Raw genomic sequence first — 19465 nt, 5'->3', positions numbered from 1 at the left:
TACTATACTACAGTGAGGCGTGAGCTTATTAACTCAACGAGTCAGGACAACTTCTGCTATTTGCATCGTTGGTTATTAACTCAACGAGTCAGGACAACTTCTGCTATTTGCATCGTTGGTTATTAACTCAACGAGTCAGGACAACTTCTGCTATTTGCATCGTTGGTTATTAACTCAACGAGTCAGGACAACTTCTGCTATTTGCATCGTTGGTTATTAACTCAACGAGTCAGGACAACTTCTGCTATTTGCATCGTTGGTTATTAACTCAACGAGTCAGGACAACTTCTGCTATTTGCATCGTTGGTTATTAACTCAACGAGTCAGGACAACTTCTGCTATTTGCATCGTTGGTTATTAACTCAACGAGTCAGGACAACTTCTGCTATTTGCATCGTTGGTTATTAACTCAACGAGTCAGGACAACTTCTGCTATTTGCATCGTTGGTTATTAACTCAACGAGTCAGGACAACTTCTGCTATTTGCATCGTTGGTTATTAACTCAACGAGTCAGGACAACTTCTGCTATTTGCATCGTTGGTTATTAACTCAACGAGTCAGGACATCTTCTGCTATTTGCATCGTTGGTTATTAACTCAACGAGTCAGGACAACTTCTGCTATTTGCATCGTTGGTTATTAACTCAACGAGTCAGGACAACTTCTGCTATTTGCATCGTTGGTTATTAACTCAACGAGTCAGGACATCTTCTGCTATTTGCATCGTTGGTTATTAACTCAATGAGTCAGGACAACTTCTGCTATTTGCATCGTTGGTTATTAACTCAACGAGTCAGGACAACTTCTGCTATTTGCATCGTTGGTTATTAACCCAATGAGTCAGGACAACTTCTGCCATTTGCATCGTTGGTTATTAACCCAATGAGTCAGGACAACTTCTGCCATTTGCATCGTTGGTTATTAACTCAATGAGTCAGGACAACTTCTGCTATTTGCATCGTTGGTTATTAACTCAACGAGTCAGGACAACTTCTGCTATTTGCATCGTTGGTTATTAACTCAACGAGTCAGGACAACTTCTGCTATTTGCATCGTTGGTTATTAACTCAACGAGTCAGGACAACTTCTGCTATTTGCATCGTTGGTTATTAACTCAACGAGTCAGGACAACTTCTGCTATTTGCATCGTTGGTTATTAACTCAACGAGTCAGGACATCTTCTGCTATTTGCATCGTTGGTTATTAACTCAACGAGTCAGGACAACTTCTGCTATTTGCATCGTTGGTTATTAACTCAACGAGTCAGGACAACTTCTGCTATTTGCATCGTTGGTTATTAACTCAACGAGTCAGGACATCTTCTGCTATTTGCATCGTTGGTTATTAACTCAATGAGTCAGGACAACTTCTGCTATTTGCATCGTTGGTTATTAACTCAACGAGTCAGGACAACTTCTGCTATTTGCATCGTTGGTTATTAACCCAATGAGTCAGGACAACTTCTGCCATTTGCATCGTTGGTTATTAACCCAATGAGTCAGGACAACTTCTGCCATTTGCATCGTTGGTTATTAACTCAATGAGTCAGGACAACTTCTGCTATTTGCATCGTTGGTTATTAACTCAACGAGTCAGGACAACTTCTGCTATTTGCATCGTTGGTTATTAACTCAACGAGTCAGGACAACTTCTGCTATTTGCATCGTTGGTTATTAACTCAACGAGTCAGGACAACTTCTGCTATTTGCATCGTTGGTTATTAACTCAACGAGTCAGGACAACTTCTGCTATTTGCATCGTTGGTTATTAACTCAACGAGTCAGGACAACTTCTGCTATTTGCATCGTTGGTTATTAACTCAATGAGTCCGGACAACTTCTGTTATTTGCATCGTTGGTTATTAACCCAATGAGTCAGGACAACTTCTGCTATTTGCATCGTTGGTTATTAACTCAATGAGTCCGGACAACTTCTGCTATTTGCATCGTTGGTTATTAACTCAACGAGTCAGGACAACTTCTGCTATTTGCATCGTTGGTTATTAACTCAACGAGTCAGGACAACTTCTGCTATTTGCATCGTTGGTTATTAACTCAATGAGTCAGGACAACTTCTGCCATTTGCATCGTTGGTTATTAACCCAATGAGTCAGGACAACTTCTGCCATTTGCATCGTTGGTTATTAACTCAATGAGTCAGGACAACTTCTGCTATTTGCATCGTTGGTTATTAACTCAATGAGTCAGGACAACTTCTGCTATTTGCATCGTTGGTTATTAACTCAATGAGTCAGGACAACTTCTGCTATTTGCATCGTTGGTTATTAACTCAACGAGTCAGGACAACTTCTGCTATTTGCATCGTTGGTTATTAACTCAACGAGTCAGGACATCTTCTGCTATTTGCATCGTTGGTTATTAACTCAATGAGTCAGGACAACTTCTGCTATTTGCATCGTTGGTTATTAACCCAATGAGTCAGGACAACTTCTGCCATTTGCATCGTTGGTTATTAACTCAACGAGTCAGGACAACTTCTGCTATTTGCATCGTTGGTTATTAACTCAATGAGTCCGGACAACTTCTGTTATTTGCATCGTTGGTTATTAACCCAATGAGTCAGGACAACTTCTGCTATTTGCATCGTTGGTTATTAACTCAACGAGTCAGGACAACTTCTGCTATTTGCATCGTTGGTTATTAACTCAACGAGTCAGGACATCTTCTGCTATTTGCATCGTTGGTTATTAACTCAACGAGTCAGGACAACTTCTGCTATTTGCATCGTTGGTTATTAACTCAACGAGTCAGGACAACTTCTGCTATTTGCATCGTTGGTTATTAACTCAACGAGTCAGGACATCTTCTGCTATTTGCATCGTTGGTTATTAACTCAATGAGTCAGGACAACTTCTGCTATTTGCATCGTTGGTTATTAACTCAACGAGTCAGGACAACTTCTGCTATTTGCATCGTTGGTTATTAACCCAATGAGTCAGGACAACTTCTGCCATTTGCATCGTTGGTTATTAACCCAATGAGTCAGGACAACTTCTGCCATTTGCATCGTTGGTTATTAACTCAATGAGTCAGGACAACTTCTGCTATTTGCATCGTTGGTTATTAACTCAACGAGTCAGGACAACTTCTGCTATTTGCATCGTTGGTTATTAACTCAACGAGTCAGGACAACTTCTGCTATTTGCATCGTTGGTTATTAACTCAACGAGTCAGGACAACTTCTGCTATTTGCATCGTTGGTTATTAACTCAACGAGTCAGGACAACTTCTGCTATTTGCATCGTTGGTTATTAACTCAACGAGTCAGGACAACTTCTGCTATTTGCATCGTTGGTTATTAACTCAATGAGTCCGGACAACTTCTGTTATTTGCATCGTTGGTTATTAACCCAATGAGTCAGGACAACTTCTGCTATTTGCATCGTTGGTTATTAACTCAACGAGTCAGGACAACTTCTGCTATTTGCATCGTTGGTTATTAACTCAACGAGTCAGGACATCTTCTGCTATTTGCATCGTTGGTTATTAACTCAACGAGTCAGGACAACTTCTGCTATTTGCATCGTTGGTTATTAACTCAACGAGTCAGGACAACTTCTGCTATTTGCATCGTTGGTTATTAACTCAACGAGTCAGGACATCTTCTGCTATTTGCATCGTTGGTTATTAACTCAATGAGTCAGGACAACTTCTGCTATTTGCATCGTTGGTTATTAACTCAACGAGTCAGGACAACTTCTGCTATTTGCATCGTTGGTTATTAACCCAATGAGTCAGGACAACTTCTGCCATTTGCATCGTTGGTTATTAACCCAATGAGTCAGGACAACTTCTGCCATTTGCATCGTTGGTTATTAACTCAATGAGTCAGGACAACTTCTGCTATTTGCATCGTTGGTTATTAACTCAACGAGTCAGGACAACTTCTGCTATTTGCATCGTTGGTTATTAACTCAACGAGTCAGGACAACTTCTGCTATTTGCATCGTTGGTTATTAACTCAACGAGTCAGGACAACTTCTGCTATTTGCATCGTTGGTTATTAACTCAACGAGTCAGGACAACTTCTGCTATTTGCATCGTTGGTTATTAACTCAACGAGTCAGGACAACTTCTGCTATTTGCATCGTTGGTTATTAACTCAATGAGTCCGGACAACTTCTGTTATTTGCATCGTTGGTTATTAACCCAATGAGTCAGGACAACTTCTGCTATTTGCATCGTTGGTTATTAACTCAACGAGTCAGGACAACTTCTGCTATTTGCATCGTTGGTTATTAACTCAACGAGTCAGGACATCTTCTGCTATTTGCATCGTTGGTTATTAACTCAACGAGTCAGGACAACTTCTGCTATTTGCATCGTTGGTTATTAACTCAACGAGTCAGGACAACTTCTGCTATTTGCATCGTTGGTTATTAACTCAACGAGTCAGGACATCTTCTGCTATTTGCATCGTTGGTTATTAACTCAATGAGTCAGGACAACTTCTGCTATTTGCATCGTTGGTTATTAACTCAACGAGTCAGGACAACTTCTGCTATTTGCATCGTTGGTTATTAACCCAATGAGTCAGGACAACTTCTGCCATTTGCATCGTTGGTTATTAACCCAATGAGTCAGGACAACTTCTGCCATTTGCATCGTTGGTTATTAACTCAATGAGTCAGGACAACTTCTGCTATTTGCATCGTTGGTTATTAACTCAACGAGTCAGGACAACTTCTGCTATTTGCATCGTTGGTTATTAACTCAACGAGTCAGGACAACTTCTGCTATTTGCATCGTTGGTTATTAACTCAACGAGTCAGGACAACTTCTGCTATTTGCATCGTTGGTTATTAACTCAACGAGTCAGGACAACTTCTGCTATTTGCATCGTTGGTTATTAACTCAACGAGTCAGGACAACTTCTGCTATTTGCATCGTTGGTTATTAACTCAATGAGTCCGGACAACTTCTGTTATTTGCATCGTTGGTTATTAACCCAATGAGTCAGGACAACTTCTGCTATTTGCATCGTTGGTTATTAACTCAACGAGTCAGGACAACTTCTGCTATTTGCATCGTTGGTTATTAACTCAACGAGTCAGGACATCTTCTGCTATTTGCATCGTTGGTTATTAACTCAACGAGTCAGGACAACTTCTGCTATTTGCATCGTTGGTTATTAACTCAACGAGTCAGGACAACTTCTGCTATTTGCATCGTTGGTTATTAACTCAACGAGTCAGGACATCTTCTGCTATTTGCATCGTTGGTTATTAACTCAATGAGTCAGGACAACTTCTGCTATTTGCATCGTTGGTTATTAACTCAACGAGTCAGGACAACTTCTGCTATTTGCATCGTTGGTTATTAACCCAATGAGTCAGGACAACTTCTGCCATTTGCATCGTTGGTTATTAACCCAATGAGTCAGGACAACTTCTGCCATTTGCATCGTTGGTTATTAACTCAATGAGTCAGGACAACTTCTGCTATTTGCATCGTTGGTTATTAACTCAACGAGTCAGGACAACTTCTGCTATTTGCATCGTTGGTTATTAACTCAACGAGTCAGGACAACTTCTGCTATTTGCATCGTTGGTTATTAACTCAACGAGTCAGGACAACTTCTGCTATTTGCATCGTTGGTTATTAACTCAACGAGTCAGGACAACTTCTGCTATTTGCATCGTTGGTTATTAACTCAACGAGTCAGGACAACTTCTGCTATTTGCATCGTTGGTTATTAACTCAATGAGTCCGGACAACTTCTGTTATTTGCATCGTTGGTTATTAACCCAATGAGTCAGGACAACTTCTGCTATTTGCATCGTTGGTTATTAACTCAACGAGTCAGGACAACTTCTGCTATTTGCATCGTTGGTTATTAACTCAACGAGTCAGGACATCTTCTGCTATTTGCATCGTTGGTTATTAACTCAACGAGTCAGGACAACTTCTGCTATTTGCATCGTTGGTTATTAACTCAACGAGTCAGGACAACTTCTGCTATTTGCATCGTTGGTTATTAACTCAACGAGTCAGGACATCTTCTGCTATTTGCATCGTTGGTTATTAACTCAATGAGTCAGGACAACTTCTGCTATTTGCATCGTTGGTTATTAACTCAACGAGTCAGGACAACTTCTGCTATTTGCATCGTTGGTTATTAACCCAATGAGTCAGGACAACTTCTGCCATTTGCATCGTTGGTTATTAACCCAATGAGTCAGGACAACTTCTGCCATTTGCATCGTTGGTTATTAACTCAATGAGTCAGGACAACTTCTGCTATTTGCATCGTTGGTTATTAACTCAACGAGTCAGGACAACTTCTGCTATTTGCATCGTTGGTTATTAACTCAACGAGTCAGGACAACTTCTGCTATTTGCATCGTTGGTTATTAACTCAACGAGTCAGGACAACTTCTGCTATTTGCATCGTTGGTTATTAACTCAACGAGTCAGGACAACTTCTGCTATTTGCATCGTTGGTTATTAACTCAACGAGTCAGGACAACTTCTGCTATTTGCATCGTTGGTTATTAACTCAATGAGTCCGGACAACTTCTGTTATTTGCATCGTTGGTTATTAACCCAATGAGTCAGGACAACTTCTGCTATTTGCATCGTTGGTTATTAACTCAATGAGTCCGGACAACTTCTGCTATTTGCATCGTTGGTTATTAACTCAACGAGTCAGGACAACTTCTGCTATTTGCATCGTTGGTTATTAACTCAACGAGTCAGGACAACTTCTGCTATTTGCATCGTTGGTTATTAACTCAATGAGTCAGGACAACTTCTGCCATTTGCATCGTTGGTTATTAACCCAATGAGTCAGGACAACTTCTGCTATTTGCATCGTTGGTTATTAACTCAATGAGTCAGGACAACTTCTGCTATTTGCATCGTTGGTTATTAACTCAATGAGTCAGGACAACTTCTGCTATTTGCATCGTTGGTTATTAACTCAATGAGTCAGGACAACTTCTGCTATTTGCATCGTTGGTTATTAACTCAACGAGTCAGGACAACTTCTGCTATTTGCATCGTTGGTTATTAACTCAACGAGTCAGGACAACTTCTGCTATTTGCATCGTTGGTTATTAACTCAACGAGTCAGGACATCTTCTGCTATTTGCATCGTTGGTTATTAACTCAATGAGTCAGGACAACTTCTGCTATTTGCATCGTTGGTTATTAACCCAATGAGTCAGGACAACTTCTGCCATTTGCATCGTTGGTTATTAACTCAATGAGTCAGGACAACTTCTGCTATTTGCATCGTTGGTTATTAACTCAACGAGTCAGGACAACTTCTGCTATTTGCATCGTTGGTTATTAACTCAACGAGTCAGGACAACTTCTGCTATTTGCATCGTTGGTTATTAACTCAACGAGTCAGGACAACTTCTGCTATTTGCATCGTTGGTTATTAACTCAATGAGTCCGGACAACTTCTGCTATTTGCATCGTTGGTTATTAACCCAATGAGTCAGGACAACTTCTGCTATTTGCATCGTTGGTTATTAACTCAACGAGTCAGGACAACTTCTGCTATTTGCATCGTTGGTTATTAACTCAACGAGTCAGGACAACCTCTGCTATTTGCATCGTTGGTTATTAACTCAACGAGTCAGGACAACTTCTGCTATTTGCATCGTTGGTTATTAACTCAATGAGTCCGGACAACTTCTGCTATTTGCATCGTTGGTTATTAACCCAATGAGTCAGGACAACTTCTGCTATTTGCATCGTTGGTTATTAACCCAATGAGTCAGGACAACTTCTGCTATTTGCATCGTTGGTTATTAACCCAATGAGTCAGGACAACTTCTGCTATTTGCCTCGTTGGCTATGGTTGAGAAGTACTGGCCATGCTTTGCTGCCCGTTCTATATTGTGGACAGTTGCTTCCTACAACTCATCCAAGCTTTTCCCCTTGCTAGTCTCATTCTAGACTAGACTGAGCTGGCCCGTGAAGGTACAGTGTGTACCTGAAGTCTGTGTGTGTTCCCTGGCCTCAGTGTGTGTGTGGAGTTGATTATGAGTTTGTTTTGTGTACGTGGATGTTCAAGATGTTCTTCTGCGCTCTGTCAGTGTGTTTATCTCTCACTACACCGGGTTTGATGGTCTCAAAGCATGCAGACTGTCACTCTCCTGCCCTCTATACAACCCACTATCTAAATACTAACACTCCCTCTGTCCTGTCTCTCTCCTGCCCTCTATACAACCCACTATCTAAATACTAACACTCCCTCTGTCCTGTCTCTCTCCTGCCCTCTATACAACCCACTATCTAAATACTAACACTCCCTCTGTCCTGTCTCTCTCCTGCCCTCTATACAACCCACTATCTAAATACTAACACTCCCTCTGTCCTGTCTCTCTCCTGCCCTCTATACAACCCACTATCTAAATACTAACACTCCCTCTGTCCTGTCTCTCTCCTGCCCTCTATACAACCCACTATCTAAATACTAACACTCCCTCTGTCCTGTCTATCTCCTGTCCTCTATACAACCCACTATCTAAATACTAACACTCCCTCTGTCCTGTCTCTCTCCTGCCCTCTATACAACCCACTATCTAAATACTAACACTCCCTCTGTCCTGTCTCTCTCCTGGCCTCTATACAACCCACTATCTAAATACTAACACTCCCTCTGTCCTGTCTCTCTCCTGCCCTCTATATAACCCACTATCTAAATACTAACACTCCCTCTGTCCTGTCTCTCTCCTGTCCTCTATACAACCCACTATCTAAATACTAACACTCCCTCTGTCCTGTCTCTCTCCGGCCCTCTATACAACCCACTATCTAAATACTAACACTCCCTCTGTCCTGTCTCTCTCCTGTCCTCTATACAACCCACTATCTAAATACTAACACTCCCTCTGTCCTGTCTCTCTCCTGCCCTCTATACAACCCACTATCTAAATACTAACACTCCCTCTGTCCTGTCTCTCTCCCGCCAGTGGTGGCCACCCACAAGGCCGCCCGTCCGGTCAGCGCCCCAGTCTTCTCCCAGGCAGCCCTGATGGAGGCAGGGATCCCCATGGCCCCCCTGGACCTCCAGCAGCCCCAGACCTCCACCCCCATCAGGCTGCCAGCCCGCCAGGACGACAGGAAGCTGGAGGTCACCGTGGAGGCGGTGGACGAGGGCTCAGCCGAGGTCAAGGTACTGCACCTAGGAACTACAACTCCCACAATCCCCTGCCTTACAGGGATCATCATCATTCACCCCTCACACACAGATACACTGGTCATAGAAGTTACAGATAGACTGGTCTCAGCAGTGATATTGCTATATTCATCACATAGTATTATTTATAAGACAAGTATAATATGATGATTTTTCTATAGTTAGAAAATAGAATAGCTGTGCATCATCATTTTTGCCCTCCATTGGTCACAGTAATGATAGTGTAACATACCGTGACAAAGACACACCTCAGACCACAAGTTCCTCAGATGGCTCTGCTATGGACGGGGACGGGGCTCCTAGTGGAGGATTGTAATGTCATTATGCCTTCTCTCCTCCTCCATGCCTGGGGTAACTCCAGTCTGAGCAGACGGACACTGAGGAGCCGGTGCAAATGAGGAAGGTCAGACCTTTGACCTTGTCCCGACTCCTGCTTGTGCATTATATTAGTATTGTAGTCACTCCACTCCCATTCTAACTTACACCACTGCCAAGTCTCCCATCCATAAGACTAACTTCACCCTCTCCTCATTTTATTCTCCTGCTTTCATTTGAATACTGCTCACAAACGACACGGTCTTTGAGTTGACCTCATGTTCAAGTCAGACATTGTCTATGACAACAGCGTTGGTATTGGTCATGTGCACAGACTGAGATGATGTATATGAGGTACATTACATATGCTTTTGGTTTGTACATCAGTCCAGACAGGAAGAAAAGGCCTTTGAAGAATGAATGTTGAAAGAAGATCCCTCATTGGCTGCTGCATTTACATGCATGACACAGGACTAGGTTTTCATGATGACTAGTGTTTCTATCGAGTACTGTATTCCTGCCTGACCCTTCACCTTTGTCCCCCCACCCTTTCAAGACACCCACTCTAATAGCCCTGTCTTGGGTCCCCTGCTTTGCACATCTGGGATTCGAGGGCCCTTGTGGCCCCCAGAACTCCAGGCCACTCTGCATGCAGACCCCTCACCACCCCCACTCCTCTAGAACCCCCCCGATGCAACAATGCATGTCCACGTTGTGACGTCTGCCATGATGTCACGTGGAACCTGTGTAACCCACACCCTTCTCTTTTTTGTTCCTTCACAGAAAAGAGCTAAGAGAACTGAGGGTGACTCAATTTATATCAGACATAGTCTTTTAATGTTGGAGGTTTGTTTCCCCGTCTTCTGGAGATCTGTCTCTACACTGTGTTTTCCTGCTGTTTGGCTACTGGCTGCTGTAATACAACAGGCTGCTTTGCATGTGACATTACTGATTCACATCTTGTGTTTACATAGGCGTCTTTGCTTCTGCTAGTGGATGATTTTGACTGTGTAACCGCTCATTTGCTTTGTGTGTGGCGACATTAACACAGCTAGCTGCTTGTTTCAGGGGAGGGTTGTTGACCACTAGATATCTCCTGATTGCTTCTCGCAAAGTATATGATTGGGATTATGGTCTCTTCTCCCCAGACGTCACACCATACACGTTCCATGAAAGGGAGCCAGGAGTGTTTCATTTCTGGTGTTTGTAGTTACCGTTACTGATCGGCCACGTTATGCAGCTGAGACGGCGTTCCGTCTCCTAGCTGGGCCATTAGAGTGTTAGTAGAAGCATTACCATTACATTACAGCATCTTGTTTCAGCTCTGTCTCTCCTCGGTATACAGTAGAAAAGTCCTTCATCTCCGTATAGGGCAGACGACCACCAACCTTCCCTCTCCATATAGGGCAGACGAACACCAACCTTCCCTCTCAGTATAGGGCAGACGAACACCAACCTTCCCTCTCCGTATAGGGCAGACGAACACCAACCTTCCCTCTCCATATAGGGCAGACACCACCAACCTTCCCTCTCCGTATAGGGCAGACGAACACCAACCTTCCCTCTCCGTATAGGGCAGACGAACACCAACCTTCCCTCTCCATATAGGGCAGACGAACACCAACCTTCCCTCTCCATATAGGGCAGACGAACACCAACCTTCCCTCTCCATATAGGGCAGACGACCACCAACCTTCCCTCTCCATATAGGGCAGACACCACCAACCTTCCCTCTCCATATAGGGCAGACACCACCAACCTTCCCTCTCCGTATAGGGCAGACGACCACCAACCTTCCCTCTCCATATAGGGCAGACACCACCAACCTTCCCTCTCCATATAGGGCAGACAACACCAACCTTCCCTCTCCATATAGGGCAGACAACACCAACCTTCCCTCTCCATATAGGGCAGACGAACACCAACCTTCCCTCTCCGTATAGGGCAGACACCACCAACCTTCCCTCTCCATATAGGGCAGACACCACCAACCTTCCCTCTCCATATAGGGCAGACACCACCAACCTTCCCTCTCCATATAGGGCAGACACCACCAACCTTCCCTCTCCGTATAGGGCAGACACCACCAACCTTCCCTCTCCATATAGGGCAGACACCACCAACCTTCCCTCTCCATATAGGGCAGACACCACCAACCTTCCCTCTCCATATAGGGCAGACACCACCAACCTTCCCTCTCCATATAGGGCAGACACCACCAACCTTCCCTCTCCATATTGGGCAGACACCACCAACCTTCCCTCTCCATATAGGGCAGACACCACCAACCTTCCCTCTCCATATAGGGCAGACACCACCAACCTTCCCTCTCCATATAGGGCAGACACCACCAACCTTCCCTCTCCATATAGGGCAGACACCACCAACCTTCCCTCTCCGTATAGGGCAGACGACCACCAACCTTCCCTCTCCGTATAGGGCAGACGAACACCAACCTTCCCTCTCCGTATAGGGCAGAAGACCACCAACCTTCCCTCTCCGTATAGGGCAGACGACCACCAACCTTCCCTCTCCGTATAGGGCAGACAACACCAACCTTCCCTCTCCATATAGGGCAGACGAACACCAACCTTCCCTCTCCGTATAGGGCAGACACCACCAACCTTCCCTCTCCATATAGGGCAGACACCACCAACCTTCCTTCTCCATATAGGGCAGACACCACCAACCTTCCCTCTCCATATAGGGCAGACACCACCAACCTTCCCTCTCCATATAGGGCAGACACCACCAACCTTCCCTCTCCATATAGGGCAGACACCACCAACCTTCCCTCTCCATATAGGGCAGACACCACCAACCTTCCCTCTCCATATAGGGCAGACACCACCAACCTTCCCTCTCCATATAGGGCAGACACCACCAACCTTCCCTCTCCATATAGGGCAGATGAACACCAACCTTCCCTCTCCATATAGGGCAGACACCACCAACCTTCCCTCTCCATATAGGGCAGACACCACCAACCTTCCCTCTCCGTATAGGGCAGACGAACACCAACCTTCCCTCTCCGTATAGGGCAGACGACCACCAACCTTCCCTCTCCATATAGGGCAGACACCACCAACCTTCCCTCTCCGTATAGGGCAGACGAACACCAACCTTCCCTCTCCGTATAGGGCAGACGCCCACCAACCTTCCCTCTCCGTATAGGGCAGACGAACACCAACCTTCCCTCTCCATATAGGGCAGACATACACCAACCTTCCCTCTCCACCGCTCGGCCATCACATATCTTTCCACTCACCAGCTCGTCCACTATTTGTGGCCCTGTCTGAATCTAGTTTAGGATGTCTTCCCAGTCATATATTTATGTCATTCTGAATGAATGACTTCTAAGAGTACGCTCCACTGCTCTCATCACCATAAAATTCATCCAGCCACAGAAACAGGATGGCATGCTGCTGTCGCTGCATAGTGACGACCTGCGTCTGTGACCAAAAGTCATGTGTGCTAACATCACCTCGCTCTCATCCGCTGTGATTTGTAACCTGATCAGATTCTATGTAGTGCTGCTCACTAATTGAACAGGTTGATTTATCAATGAGAGCTCAGAATCTATTTTATTTAGAATCGATCTGATGTTCTGAGATCCGGCCTGCTTTAACGCTGTAGCTTTGAGTCAAATAGACCAGCAAAGTAACCTGCTGCTTGGTTGACATTGTTTATAAACATGTTCACATGAGTGACATTGTTTCTGACACACCTGTTTTCTCTCTCCACCTTCTACACATCTACCCTGTCACTCCTCTTCTCCACACCTATTTTCCAAACCAAATGTTTGTCATTTTCCACTTTACCTCTCTACCTCTCTCTCACTCTACCTCTCTCTACCTCTCTCTCACTCTACCTCTCTCTCTCACTCTACCTCTCTCTACCTCTCTCTCTCACTACCTCTCTCTCTCTACCTCTCTCTACCTCTCTCTCTCACTCTACCTCTCTCTCACTCTACCTCTCTCTCTCACTCTACCTCTCTCTCTCTCACTCTACCTCTCTCTCTCTCTCTCTCTACCTCTCTCTCTCTCTCTCTCTCTCTCTCTACCTCTCTCTCTCTCTACCTCTCTCTACCTCTCTCTCTACCTCTACCTCTCTCTCTCACTCTACCTCTCTCTACCTCTCTCTCACTCTACCTCTCTCTCTCTACCTCTCTCTCTCACTCTCTCTCACTCTACCTCTCTCTCTCTCTACCTCTCTCTACCTCTCTACCTCTCTCTACCTCTTTCTCTCACTCTACCTCTTTCTTTCACTCTACCTCTTTCTTTCACTCTACCTCTCTCTCACACTACCTCTCTCTCACACTACCTCTCTCTCACACTACCTCTCTCTCTCTCTACCTCTTTCTCTCTCTCTACCTCTCTCTCTCACTCTCTCTCACTCTACCTCTCTCTCTCTACCTCTCTCTACCTCTCTACCTCTCTCTACCTCTTTCTCTCACTCTACCTCTTTCTTTCACTCTACCTCTTTCTTTCACTCTACCTCTTTCTTTCACTCTACCTCTCTCTCACACTACCTCTCTCTCACACTACCTCTCTCTCACACTACCTCTCTCTCACACTACCTCTCTCTCTCTCTACCTCTTTCTCTCTCTCTACCTCTTTCTCTCACTCTACCTCTTTCTTTCACTCTACCTCTCTCTCTCTCACTCTACCTCTCTCTCTCTCACTCTACCTCTCTCTCTCTACCTCTCTACCTCTCCCTCTCTCTACCTCTCTCTCTCTCACTCTACCTCTCTCTCTCTCTTTACCTCTCTACCTCTCTCTACCTCTCTCTCTCTTTTTCTCTCTCTCTCTCTTCTCCTTCTCTCTTCTCTCCCACCCCCTCTCCTTCCTCCCTCTCTCTCCTCTCTCCCACCCCCTCTCCTTCCTCCCTCTCTCTCCTCTCTCCCTACCTCTCTCCCACCCTCCCTCTCCACTTCTCCCTCCCTCCCTCCAGGACTTTGATAATCCCCAGGAGGATCTCATCAGGCATCATACTAGTATCAGTGAGCTGAAGAGGAACTTCATGGCGTCTGTCCCAGAGTCCCGGGGGCCCAGCGAATGGGACAAGCGCTTGTCCACTCACTCCCCCTTCCGCACCCTGGGCATCAACGGACAGCCTTTGCCCGATGCCGACGGGGTGAGTACCATCTCAGACCAGACACTGTGCCGTACCCCACCACACACCCCTCCCCTCAGTTCTCTGTAGTTCACGCCAGCTTCCCAGCTCTCCCATTCCACAGAGAAGGAATGGATGTTAGCACACAATGTTGGGGTCAGTTCCATTTCAATGCAAGTCAATTTGGGAGATGAGGAGAAATTGAAATGTGTGAATATATTCCTGAATTGACTGAATGGAAGTACCTCACCACACGTTTCCCTCTATATGGCTGTCTGTTGTGTTCTAAGTTGATGTGTTGGGGTGGAGTACCACAGCACCATCCTGTGGTTCTCCTTTTTGTTCCTCTTGGTTTGTGTTGATGCGATGCAAACACTTATTGCATGTCTTTGAGCAAGGCCTTTTGTCTTCAACCGGACCCATCTAGTCTATGGAAGGCTTTCTGTCATTACTACTCTACTAAAATGGAAAGACTTCTGTTTGCATGGGACAACTGAAGAACACCTTGTCAAGACTGATTGGAACAGATCAGTCTGTCTGTTCACCTTGTGGCCCAGTCTGTCTGAATGTTCAGCTGTTTGTTGTGAGGAAAGGACTTATGGTTTGGCATGTGGTGTCTGAGCCTATTGGTCAGGTTTCTAAGCCCAGCTCTGTCTTTACCTCCTCATTGGTTGTCCCTTAGTCTGACCCTCCCCTCAGTGCATGACAACCAGACCTGATTGGACAGAGAAACTGCATGACCCTGTGACTTGAAGATCATGACCTTGCAGTAGAAGAGTTGACCTGTGTGCTCGTCCTCCTGTCTCCTCTTTCCCTCAGTGATGTGCTTGTTTTCTGCATCATCTCCTCCATCCCGCCTCTTTCTCCCAAATACTGCCCCTCTTTCCCTAACTCTGCTTTCCCACACTTCCTTTTTTCTCACTTTGCTTTGTTATTCTGTGCACTGATACTCCTGGCCCCAAGCCCACAACTAAATAGTCTGAAGGCCAACAGGTTACCCATAACCACCTAGTCCAACTCAGACAAATGCGTTCTCCATTCTTCCTCTCTTAGACCATGACACAGCTTTGCATAGCCTTCCTATCCATTACCCTACATCAGACATTTCAACATCCCCTACCTCTCTCATCTCTCTCCCCCTCTCCACCCTCACCCTTCTCCCCTCAGTTCGCCATCCGCCTTCCGCGTGGCCCCCTGCAAGACTTCTACTCTAAACGCAGCTGAGGTGGCATCCTGGGGGCCTCTCGAGCCAGCCCAGAGGGAGAGGACCAGAGAGAGGGATGTGTGTAGGCAGGCCATCAACCTCTAGCTCCTTCTTCTTCTCTTCTTCATCACAGCTCTTCATCATCTTCTTCTACTTCAGAAGCTGCTTCCTGTCATGTGACTCTTACTTCCTGTGTATCTTGCTCAGTCCCCCCCTCCCCAACTCTTCCTGACTGTTCCTACTGACTGTTGCTCCTTCCTAAAAAGTTTAAAGACTTGACGATGAACCCACTTGTGTTTTTGTATATCTGATTATCTGGACTAGACGAGGTGCGTCTGACAATGAAAGTTGACAGGTGGCTTTTTACAGTAGGAACAGTTTTGATATGTGCAGGTTCCACTAATAGAAGGTGTTTTTGTACACATCCAGACAGACATCAATGTTGTCATATAGTAGGATTAGTTAGTGGCGTGTTGTGGTATTTCATGTATGAAGTCTTCTATAGAAGCACATTAACCCAGCACTAGTGGACAGCTACAGTGTATATTTGACTATACACTGTATACCTCATCACAATTCACTGTTGTTTTTTGTATGCACATCTAACACTGACGAGGTAACTTTGGGGCAGCTTGATCAAATGTTATAGTATACATTACCTATGTTTCGTTCACTGGTATTTGGTAAAACACTCTTGTCAACTGCAATATATTTTGTCCTGCTGCAATGCCCTTTTGACAATCAATTTTGACCCACCCAAAAAATGCAATAAATTCTTGCTCAACATGTTTGATGGTGGAAAACATTGTTTCATTCCCTGCTGTTGTTCACACAGTGGATATATGTGTGCTGTGTCTTTCCTCTAGAGTGTGTGTATTACTCCTATAAGTGAAGAGCTGGACACTAAGGCAGTGCTACAACAGGACGAGTACAGCAGCACTGTAAGGCCATCGGGGGGGCCCAGCCCCAGCCCTGCTAGCACAGAAACTGGGCCTGATAGGGTTGACTCCAAATCCCATGATGCACCTGTGGTGGCAGGGCCATGTGATCAGGAGGATGAGCATGTTAGCTCTGGGACCACCATCGTTGAGGTGGAGAGGGCACAGCTGCCCCACTCCTATCAGCTCCAGGGTACAGTGCTGGAGGAGGAGGAGCCGGCAGACCCAGGGTCGAGGGGGGAGCAGTCTGGGAGGATAACTGGAGCCTCCCACACCTCCTATTTCGTGAGCGGTGTTCCCCATGTCATACGCTGTTTCCAGGTAGCCCTCCCTCTGCCCTGACCAGCTCCTGTTGATTGACTCCTCTGCCTGTCCTCTACCTGTCCTCTGCCTGTCCTCTGCTCTGTCTGGGTGATTCCATGGGGGACAGTGTACACTCACCTTTCTGCAGCATGGCTACAAGGAATCCAAACTGTCAACAATGAATCTGTCCTGTAGTCATGCTGGTGTTTGTCAGGGTGGGTGAGCTCTGCTGGAGCCGCTGCAGAGGCGGTGCACAGTGATGGTGTTTTCTCCGGTGTTGGGGCGATGGGAAGAGATACGGACCGTGCCGCTATTCCTCTCTTTCAAGCGCTCTCTCTGACACACTAGATGAATTGTCTTTCTCTCTCTGACACACTAGATGAATTGTCTTTCTCTGACACACTAGATGAATTGTCTTTCTCTCTCTGACACACTAGATGAATTGTCTTTCTCTGACACACTAGATGAATTGTCTTTCTCTCTCTAACACACTAGATGAATTGTCTTTCTCTCTCTGACACACTAGATGAATTGTCTTTCTCTCTCTGACACACTAGATGAATTGTCTTTCTCTCTCTGACACACTAGATGAATTGTCTTTCTCTCTCTGACACACTAGATGAATTGTCTTTCTCTCTCTGACACACTAGATGAATTGTCTTTCTCTGACACACTAGATGAATTGTCTTTCTCTCTCTGACACACTAGATGAATTGTCTTTCTCTGACACACTAGATGAATTGTCTTTCTCTCTCTGACACACTAGATGAATTGTCTTTCTCTCTCTGACACACTAGATGAATTGTCTTTCTCTCTCTGACACACTAGATGAATTGTCTTTCTCTGACACACTAGATGAATTGTCTTTCTCTCTCTGACACACTAGATGAATTGTCTTTCTCTCTCTGACACACTAGATGAATTGTCTTTCTCTCTGACACACTAGATGAATTGTCTTTCTCTCTCTGACACACTAGATGAATTGTCTTTCTCTCTCTGACACACTAGATGAATTGTCTTTCTCTCTCTGACACACTAGATGAATTGTCTTTCTCTCTCTGACACACTAGATGAATTGTCTTTCTCTCTCTGACACACTAGATGAATTGTCTTTCTCTCTCTGACACACTAGATGAATTGTCTTTCTCTCTCTAACACACTAGATGAATTGTCTTTCTCTCTCTGACACACTAGATGAATTGTCTTTCTCTCTCTGACACACTAGATGAATTGTCTTTCTCTCTCTGACACACTAGATGAATTGTCTTTCTCTCTCTGACACACTAGATGAATTGTCTTTCTCTCTCTGACACACTAGATGAATTGTCTTTCTCTCTCTGACACACTAGATGAATTGTCTTTCTCTCTCTGACACACTAGATGAATTGTCTTTCTCTCTCTGACACACTAGATGAATTGTCTTTCTCTCTCTGACACACTAGATGAATTGTCTTTCTCTCTCTGACACACTAGATGAATTGTCTTTCTCTCTGACACACTAGATGAATTGTCTTTCTCTCTGACACACTAGATGAATTGTCTTTCTCTCTCTGACACACTAGATGAATTGTCTTTCTCTCTCTGACACACTAGATGAATTGTCTTTCTCTCTCTGACACACTAGATGAATTGTCTTTCTCTCTCTGACACACTAGATGAATTGTCTTTCTCTCTCTGACACACTAGATGAATTGTCTTTCTCTCTCTGACACACTAGATGAATTGTCTTTCTCTCTCTGACACACTAGATGAATTGTCTTTCTCTCTCTGACACACTAGATGAATTGTCTTTCTCTCTCTGACACACTAGATGAATTGTCTTTCTCTCTCTGACACACTAGATGAATTGTCTTTCTCTCTCTGACACACTAGATGAATTGTCTTTCTCTCTCTGACACACTAGATGAATTGTCTTTCTCTCTCTGACACACTAGATGAATTGTCTTTCTCTCTCTGACACACTAGATGAATTGTCTTTCTCTCTCTGACACACTAGATGAATTGTCTTTCTCTCTCTGACACACTAGATGAATTGTCTTTCTCTCTCTGACACACTAGATGAATTGTCTTTCTCTCTCTGACACACTAGATGAATTGTCTTTCTCTCTCTGACACACTAGATGAATTGTCTTTCTCTCTCTGACACACTAGATGAATTGTCTTTCTCTCTCTGACACACTAGATGAATTGTCTTTCTCTCTCTGACACACTAGATGAATTGTCTTTCTCTCTCTGACACACTAGATGAATTGTCTTTCTCTCTCTGACACACTAGATGAATTGTCTTTCTCTCTCTGACACACTAGATGAATTGTCTTTCTCTCTCTGACACACTAGATGAATTGTCTTTCTCTCTCTGACACACTAGATGAATTGTCTTTCTCTCTCTGACACACTAGATGAATTGTCTTTC

General features: G+C 44.6%; 1 protein-coding gene across 23 annotated transcripts in view; it reads left to right on the top strand.

The window, feature by feature from the left end:
* Positions 1–19465, top strand: part of LOC139573072 (uncharacterized) — an 85671-nt gene that overhangs the window by 43089 nt on the left and 23117 nt on the right. For 17 of the 23 annotated variants that reach the window (XM_071396102.1, XM_071396098.1, XM_071396105.1 and 14 more), the window contains 5 exons: positions 8951–9153; positions 9539–9580; positions 10276–10338; positions 14446–14628; positions 16678–17070. In XM_071396102.1, coding sequence (XP_071252203.1) covers positions 8951–9153; positions 9539–9580; positions 10276–10338; positions 14446–14628; positions 16678–17070 — 884 coding nt within the window. Of the gene's footprint in view, positions 1–8950; positions 9154–9538; positions 9581–10275; positions 10339–14445; positions 14629–15774; positions 16600–16677; positions 17071–19465 lie in introns of those variants that run through there. The other 6 variants (XM_071396109.1, XM_071396108.1, XM_071396111.1 and 3 more) reach the window with 5 other exon arrangements.

This window comes from Salvelinus alpinus, chromosome 4 (genome assembly GCF_045679555.1).
Source record: "Salvelinus alpinus chromosome 4, SLU_Salpinus.1, whole genome shotgun sequence".
NCBI classification, from domain to species: domain Eukaryota; kingdom Metazoa; phylum Chordata; class Actinopteri; order Salmoniformes; family Salmonidae; genus Salvelinus; species Salvelinus alpinus.
Note: the sequence above shows the minus strand (reverse complement) of the source record. Positions and strands in the feature narration are given on the sequence as shown.